The sequence below is a fragment of the Plectropomus leopardus genome, chromosome 15 (genome assembly GCF_026936395.1).
Source record: "Plectropomus leopardus strain MGB_pleo_1.0 chromosome 15, ASM2693639v1, whole genome shotgun sequence".
NCBI lineage: Eukaryota > Metazoa > Chordata > Actinopteri > Perciformes > Serranidae > Plectropomus > Plectropomus leopardus.
The window spans coordinates 21862193-21870495 of NC_142190.1; the positions used below are offsets into that span (position 1 = coordinate 21862193).

General features: G+C 40.6%; 1 protein-coding gene across 2 annotated transcripts; it reads left to right on the top strand.

Annotated features, from left to right (window-relative positions):
- The first annotated feature begins 31 nt into the window (after nt 1-31).
- On the top strand, nt 32-8002 carry smpd1 (sphingomyelin phosphodiesterase 1). Of its 2 annotated transcripts, none has more exons than XM_042499564.2 (9): nt 32-249; nt 1472-1725; nt 3044-3364; nt 3878-4158; nt 4476-4649; nt 4962-5133; nt 5624-5700; nt 6309-6454; nt 6533-8002. In XM_042499564.2, the coding sequence occupies exons 2-9, from the start codon at nt 1507-1509 to the stop codon at nt 6949-6951; spliced, it is 1809 nt and encodes a 602-aa protein (XP_042355498.2). In that variant the 5' UTR covers nt 32-249; nt 1472-1506; the 3' UTR covers nt 6952-8002. The 2 variants fall into 2 exon arrangements, with proteins under 2 accessions (XP_042355498.2, XP_087945032.1); XM_088088906.1 differs by lacking the exon at nt 32-249 and adding an exon at nt 883-1049.
- The last annotated feature ends 301 nt before the right edge of the window (nt 8003-8303 follow it).

Genomic DNA, 8303 nt, shown 5'->3' on the forward strand with positions numbered 1-8303 from the left:
AAGTTGTGGCACGTGATAAGTCAGCTGACTCTCAGCGCCTTTCAGAAGACCAAGCAGAGAGACTGTCATCATAACAAGCAGTTAGCAGTGTGCTGCCGACAGACGGGCTGACAGCAGCACCTGTCCACCTCGTTTCTGTACACTTTGTTCAAGCAGCAACAAAGTAGCGGGACTGTCTTGGATCTCCTGACCTGCCTGTGTTCACCTCACCCGGGGAAGAAGACGACGACCTTCCGGCACTTTTAAGAGGTACAGTGTGAAAAGAGCAGCTAGCTAGCTGCTTTGTTAGCAGCCCGTTACAGGTTTTGTGTCGAAACCTCAAGTGTGTCTGTGTGAGCATTATATGAGTTATTTATTCTCATATTATACAAAAAGTGTTTCCAGCCACGCAATCTCACTGGTCCACAAGACATTGTGAATGTGTAGAACAGCATCCCGTCCTCATCACTTCAAGAATTGCTCCGATGTATCTGAAACAATACTCATGAAGTAATCATATGACTATCATACCACTTTAGGCAGCGAACCACATCCATGCAGCGAACAGGCAACATGAAAGTGCAGGAAATGGCATGTGTTTGAGGACAGCTTTGATGAAAAAATAAGGAAGTAGTGGTGAGTTTATACAGCTGATCAGTTGAAAAGGAACAGCCAACTCACTGATGGTGTGAACCATAAATTGACAAAAAGATGATATAAACCATCATGTTCAGGACAGACACATTATAAACACTGTTAAAAAGTAAATTTGTGTGTATGAACCTAAAACAGCAAACTTCACTTCGATTTAAATACATCCAAATGTAGGCATGATGGGAAATATAGGCTAATTGATTGGGACCGTTGTTTTTTAAAAGGCTAAACGCCGCCAAAAAACAGAATGAAGCAGAACATTTCGTTAGATAACAATATTTTGTGAAGTTTGGAAATTATCTCTCTTTTCATTTATTCCGACTTTTGGACATTACCTTGCTCTTGAGTTTTTGGAAATGTTTGGCATCCTCCATCAGCTGCGCTGGTGACACGAAGCTACTAGCTTAAAAATACAGGTAAAGTATGCGGATGTAATGGCTAAATCTGGGTATGGAAAATTACTTTTTGTTAGCATGTGTCTCAGTCGTAACAAGACTGAGCAAGTTAAGCATTTCTGTGTTTATATCTGTGGTATTTATTCAGTTTGGGATACCCCATGATCTCAAGAAAGCATACGCACAAGCCAAAAATGTGTCCGTTGCTAGGTCGTCACTAAGGTTCAACCTACTTGCTGGAGTCGTAAACTAGGTTTCATTACATATAAGAATCTACTGACAGGACTGATTGTTTTCCAGTTATTAGTCAGACTCTTCCGTGCTGAAATGTCGAAGTACACCCTCTTGCGTATTGCTTAGTTGAAGTGTTAAACCACACAGCTGGTCGTTATTTCCTTAACGCTCCTCTCGTTTTGCTCTGTGTTTGTTCACGTCTCTCACAGAGTCTGACAGCACACGGTCTTTGAAGGACAAGACAATGAGGCTCCCCTGTCTGCTGCCCTCCTTGGGGCTGATAACCTGTACTCTGGTGTTGATGCTGCTGCCCTTTGGGTCCTGCCACCCAGCACCGACCTCAGAGCAGCCCAGGCTGGTGTTCATGGAGCAGATCAGCCGCCCAGAGCTCGGATTTAACTGGAGAAATGTCACCTGTGCCCTGTGCAAAGCAGTCTTCACCATCCTTGATATCGCCCTCCTGGTAATGTTTTCATTTTTGCAACAGACCTACGGTTTTCTGGGAGTTTTTTCCAGATATGTGGTGCATAAAAAGTAAACTCTGCTTCCCTATGTTTATTCTTGACTCTGGGGACACAAAGCAGACCTGTCCCAGATGACCGGAGAGGTCTTGATGGTTGATATTGGAGCAGAAGGTCAAATGTATTTGGGCCTTAAATCATTTAATGCTTAAAAAAAACAAAAGCAGTGTGTTCAAATCAATTCTCCGAGAGACAGGAAGTCAGTGTAAAGTCTTCAGAGCTAGAGTGATGTGCTGTACTTTCTTTAGTGAGGACTGAATCAGCTGCAGCTGTCTGATCTACTAAGACACTTACAATACTGGAGTCTACTGAAAATGAATTCATGGATATTTTTTTTTTTCAAATCCTGCTGACAATTAAGTCATTTTATCTTTGAAATGTTTTTTTTATCTATTTCGAAATGCATCAAAGTGTTGTTCTTTTTTCCAGTATGCTTGTGTCTTTTTGTGACCTGTCAAAATTTTTTGACCTTGCTCTTTATACTGAGGAATGCGGTTGCATGTGGTGATTGCATAAACATCCTTGTAAGATTTCAGACTGTTGTAGTTCTCTGTTCCTTAATTCACTGAAAATTGTGATTTGAGTAGAGTTAGGTTGATATGTTGATATTGTGCCTGTGTGAATCACCCTGTTACTCAATGCAAACATAGTACTTATGAATAATATCAATTGTACTGTGCCTAACATAGACGGGGTTACTTAAGTTTGCAAACAAATGTGGCCTGTTACTTAAATGCCCCTGTATGAAGAAAGTCCAGTTCTTGTTCTGCCCTTTGAACATCTCGTCTTCTTTTTATATCTCCTGGTGTTTATAGCTGATTTAGCACAAACACATCCTTGAGGCATTTTGATCATGTGGTCTCTTTGTTGACCTCAAGTGCTTCTGTCGTCCAACAGCTACAGCTGTTGACCTAAAAAAAAAAGCTTTCCAAACTGGATGGATTCATTCTAATTTAAGTCAAAAATGTAACTTAATATTGCACCTACCCAAGAATGTGACTTGAGGGTAATGTCCAGTGTTTTGTTTTTATTTTGTCTTTCTTCCAACATGGCTCACACATGCATCCAACAATGTTACATTGTGGTCTAGTAAATTGGAATTTTCGATGATTCAAACTGATCCCAGCTTTGCCATTTTTTTCAGGAAGTCTGGGGTTTTGACATCAGCCATATCTGATTATGTTTAAGACCTCTTGTTACTTTTACTGCATTTTCACATCTCTAAACTCATCCTGCTCTACCTTTTGTTACTTCTCCTAGAGTGATGCAAATGAAGAGCGAGTGGCACGTGCAGTAGGGGAGGCATGTGTCCGTCTCCATCTGGCTGATGAGCAAGTGTGTCGACAAATAACAGAGTTGTTCAGAGACGACTTCATCCGGGCCATGCAGCAGTCTTTGTTGTGGCCCACTGAGGCGTGCGCCCTGCTGGTTGGCCCTTCCTGTGGCAAATTTGACGTGTATTCTCCCTGGAACATCACCCTGCCAAAGGTCCCTAAGCCCCCTGTTACACCACCCTCGCCTCCAAAACCTGGTTCTCCACAGAGCAGGGTCCTGTTTATAACGGACATCCACTGGGACCAGGTGAGTGTTGATGAACTGAAATAATTGACCAACAGCAAGCACTAGTACTCTTGCTTTGTCTGTCATAATGTTATTGTTGTTGTTGTTGTTGTGTTTAAAAAAAAAAAGATTTATTTGTATTTATTAAATGTATTATTTTTATAATTATTGTTGTTGTTATATTTATTTATTTATTTTTAATGCTGTACTTTTCAATTTCAATTCTGTACTTTTGTGGGATATGTATCATGGTGTGGGGAAGAGGAAACCAATAAACAAAGTTTGGAAAAAAAAAACAAAACAAGCACCGGTACAGTTTCATATTGGAAAAATGTTTATACCCCCCTCTATTATTTTATGTGGCAGTATTAATTCAAGAACCACAATCCACCCTCCAAAAAACAAAAGTTAAAGTTACTGACTTACTTTAAAGTAAAGTTGCAGTTTTCTAAGAACCTTTGTAACGATTAACCAGAAAACACACAGACAGTTTTGGATCAAGCCCTGCTTCTAAAAATAGTCCTGTCTCTCCAGGAGTATCTAGAAGGCAGCGCAGCAGACTGCAAGAACCCTCTGTGTTGCCGGAAAGACTCAGGCGCTCCCAGCTGGTGGCGAAGGGAGGCCGGGTACTGGGGAACCTACAGTAAATGTGACCTGCCTCTACGGACGGTGGAAAACCTCCTGGAAAATGCTGCCAGAGACGGACCCTGGGACTGGGTCTACTGGACTGGAGACATCCCAGCGCACAATGTTTGGTCTCAGACCAGGAAACAGCAGCTGTCAGAGCTTACAGTCGTCTCCAGGCTCATTCACAAGTAATTTTTTTTCATAACATAGTAGATGTGTAGTCTAGCTATGAGTGCAGATAAATTTACAACTCAGTTGTCAGAGTAGCTTTCAACAGAATAAATTATGTAACATGGTGTCGAAATGTAAGATCTTTTAACATTGATGCTATCAGAAGATAGCATCAATGTTAACACAGTTGGCCTAATTTAACCTCAAAGTGGTCTTTTACTCTGACTCAAAACATGATAACAGGGCACTTTTTCTGCTGCTGTGGTCAGATGTTTGTCATGTGTGGCCTGATATTGATCCAAACTATTGACTCTTCCTGCTATCTTTTGTCCAGACACTTGGGGCCTAACGTGACAGTTTACCCTGCAATAGGGAACCATGAGAGTACGCCAGTGAACAGCTTCCCACCACCGTTTGTTCATGGCAACAGATCCTCTGCCTGGCTCTATGATACCATGGCAAAGGAGTGGGCACCATGGTTACCAGAGCAGGCTTTGAAGACTTTGAGGTTCTTGATTTTCACATATTTTATCATATCTGAATGTTTGTGTGTTGATGTTATGCATAGGCGACCCTGTAGATAAGACATAAAAGCTGTTGTTAAATAATAAAAGTAAAGGTTTTATTTTGGATCATAAAGTAGGAACTGTACAAGTCAGATGTTTTCTCTTGTAGTTTCACATCCCACTGCTCTGCAAACAGAAGTGGTCACACACAGAATATTCTTCTCGATAAAGAGGGTTTGAAATTTTGATGGGTGCCCCCAGAGCTGATTTGGACTTTCTCAGTCCTTGAGCCATGTTTCTGCATGTAATTTCAGATATGGGGGATTTTACACTTCGGAAATTCAGCCTGGTCTGAGGGTAGTCTCTCTCAACATGAACTTTTGTGCTCAAGAAAACTTCTGGCTGATGGTGAACTCTACAGATCCTGCTAACCAGCTGCAGTGGCTGGTCCATATTCTCCAAGCCAGCGAGGACAAGGGAGAGAAGGTGAGTAGAGCAGCAAAAACACATTATGTTTCGCAGCATAGTTTGGATCTTTTATTGTTTGAAATGTATGAGGTATTAGTATATTTTTTACAGCTCTATCTTTGTGTAAGACAGCGATCCTACAGGTCACTGAAGCCTTTTCATCGCTCTCTCCAAGGCAAATTGAGAAAACCAGTAATTTTGCATCGCTGAACACAGCTGCTGGTCTTTTGGTGCCTCTGTCATTTAGTTAGTTTGTGTTATTGGCTTAAGCATTTTAAAGGGCTCTATCTCGTTGACATTTCAAAGCTGTTTGAACAGTTATTGTGGTTTCAGTGAGTTGCACTTTCCGTAAGTTTATGCTTGTACTTCATTGTGAATGTGTTTCATTACTTTATGGTTTTCAAATTTTACTTCCCTATAGTCACTGGTGCTGAGCATGCAGTTGCAATAAAACATGTTTTTTTATTTGTGCAATAATCTTCTTTTACGTGGTGTCCTCTTTTTTAAGGTACATATCATCGGTCACATACCTCCCGGCCTGTGTCTTGGCAGCTGGAGCTGGAACTACTATCACATTATCAATAGGTAGCTACATTAATCATTTCAACCTAAAGATGCAGACACCCAGAGCTGTTGGGCGTTGTTCTGTCACATATAAGACAATTGAAGTAGCAGAGCATATTTTTGTGTCATGTTTATTTTTTGTTGTCAGGGAGGAGAGGACATGAAGTTCTGTACACTCAGCGGCACTTCTTGTTAATGCACAATGTGACTGTAGTAATTTCAGACTATTGAATGTAAAGAACACTCATCTCCTCAACTTCAGCTTATAACTGCTGTCTTTAGTACAGTGACTGCCATCTACTTTAAGTGTAATGCCAGTGTGTGTTGTTTTTCAATACATTATTAGTAGTCTGGGTCTTTGGGGATTATTTTCAGATGTAAAGATGATTATACTCATCACAAATATGTGGTGGACTTCTTACCATCAACACTAGTTTTACTTCCTTTTTGTTTGCATGGCTGCATCAGATGGCTTGTGTGGTTTTAATGAATATGCATGTAGTTTTACTTTCAATCATAAATAAAGGTCCGTTAGTAGCTGCATGCAACGGTCTGACTTTTTGCAGACTACTAATTAGAAGAGATGAACTCCCTTGTTTTGTTAAATATCCTGTTTGTTTATTTTTCAGATATGAAAGTACAATCACTGGACAGTTTTTTGGCCATACACACCTGGATGAGTTCCAAATGTTTTATGACGAGGCGACCATGACCCGCCCGTTGGGAGTAGCATTCATTGCTCCCAGTGTCACTACTTATGTTAATCTTAACCCAGGTGAGTTCATAAATTAGTCGAGTGATCTTCTAACATCTCAAAAGCAACACAAAGCTGATTATTTTTTTTTCTCCACAGGTTTCCGAGTGTACTATGTGGATGGCAATTACAAAGGCAGCTCTCGGTTGGTGCTTGATCACGAGACCTACATCCTCAACCTTACAGAGGTGAATCACGGTCCAGGAGCGCCGAGTAGCCCTCAACAGAACCCCAAATGGACACTGCTTTACCGTGCCACTGAGGCTTATGGTCTGACCAGTCTGTTCCCTTCCGACTATGACGGGCTGATGCAGACCTTTATCAAAAATGATCGGGTCTTCCAGAAGTTCTGGTACTTAAGACATAAAGGACATGTGTCAGAGCCCTGCAAGGAGACGTGCAAAACTACAGTTATCTGCTTTCTGCGAAGCGGGCGGTACGATGAGCTGGAGCAGTGCGACCTCCTCAATGGTTTTGGAGGAAACTTGGCCCGGGCCGCCAGAAAAACCCTCTGCTGACCTGAGGAAGTTTGGACTGAAGGTCTGGGTAAGGAAAAAGCAATATGACCAAAACTGAAATTGAGCCGAAAAACTGTTTATTTCCTGTTACTGGTTTGTCAACAAAAGGCCCCGGAGCTATTGCTCATTATCATGTGATAGTTTGATTTTGTGAACCTGGGATGAGTCCAAAGACTTATTGGTTAATGCCTTGTGGTTATCAGTAATGTTTTTTTTTACAAAGACATCTAACTGATTGTGATTGTAACAGACCTTTGGTTTGTCAACTGCTGTTTTGCAATGCAAATTTCGTAAAGAAGCTCCGTTTACTTGAAATGCATAGCATTGCAAGAGTTGGTGGTTCGGTCAGTGATTTTCGCAATTCTACTGTAATGGATGCCTTGTATCAGGAAAAATGATCTATCCTTAACAATCTTGTGACTTTAAAAGGCTGTTCTGATTCAGACAAGAGTTTGAAGTTCTTCGTGTGTTATGGCTCGGGTTAGGGTTAGGCTTAAGCTAAGAGTTACGCTAAGTTGTGCCACATAGCATGAAGTTTGCATTAAAACTGAAGGATCCATCCTTTGAGGCCTGTCCCCCAGTGTAATGTTAACATTGCATTTGCTGGGACTTTAATGTTCTAAAGCAAATCAGTAAACCACTTACTTTATTGAACATGGCGGATTAATTGATCTCAGCTGTCACCTCAGGTTTGACCTTTGAAGAGTTGCTCCACAGCTCACAGTATCTTCGTTCAATCGTTTTGACTTGGGACTTTTGACTGGGATTTCGGTCAGTAAATTATTTCGCAGCACCATCTGCCTCAGCAACAACGTCTTCAAACCTGATTAAGAAACAGTATTTCTCATTGAGGTTTACTTCTGTCTGCACTTTAATTCTTTGTTGGCTAGTTATTGTCATGGTTTGATAGACCCAAAGTGTTACAAAGAGAAAACATCAGATTTTGGGCTGTGCGACTTGTGGCGTAACGTAAGCAAGAAGTAATGCAACTTGTAAAATGAACAATGATTTAGAGATAATGTGTAAATAATGAATAAAAGATTAAATCTTATGTCCTTGTCTACTTGTTTTGTGTTTGGTGTTTGGGAAAATTATTCATGGGAAGTCATTTATTTTTTCTGACAATATATGAGTTAAATTAACTTAAATTAATTTAACAGTTCATCTGCTGCTTAGACTTCAAAGAGCAAATAGCAAGTTACATCAACAGATGACAAATAAACCCTTTTTTTTGGTCAAAATTCATGTCAAAGTTACCCCCTTCTTGTAGAATCATTTAAACCCAATAAAGCTGTGTAGCATATCAACAGATATATAAAACTGACAGTGCTCTAGTTATTTTCTATGTACAC

Bases quoted from the DNA above. Each gene is read 5' to 3' on its own strand.
- smpd1 (XM_042499564.2), top strand. From the start codon at position 1,507: ATGAGGCTCCCCTGTCTGCTGCCCTCCTTGGGGCTGATAACCTGTACT. The intron at 1,726-3,043 runs GTAATGTTTTCA...TACTTCTCCTAG, and splicing joins TCCTTGATATCGCCCTCCTG to AGTGATGCAAATGAAGAGCG. The intron at 4,159-4,475 runs GTAATTTTTTTT...TCTTTTGTCCAG, and splicing joins GTCTCCAGGCTCATTCACAA to ACACTTGGGGCCTAACGTGA.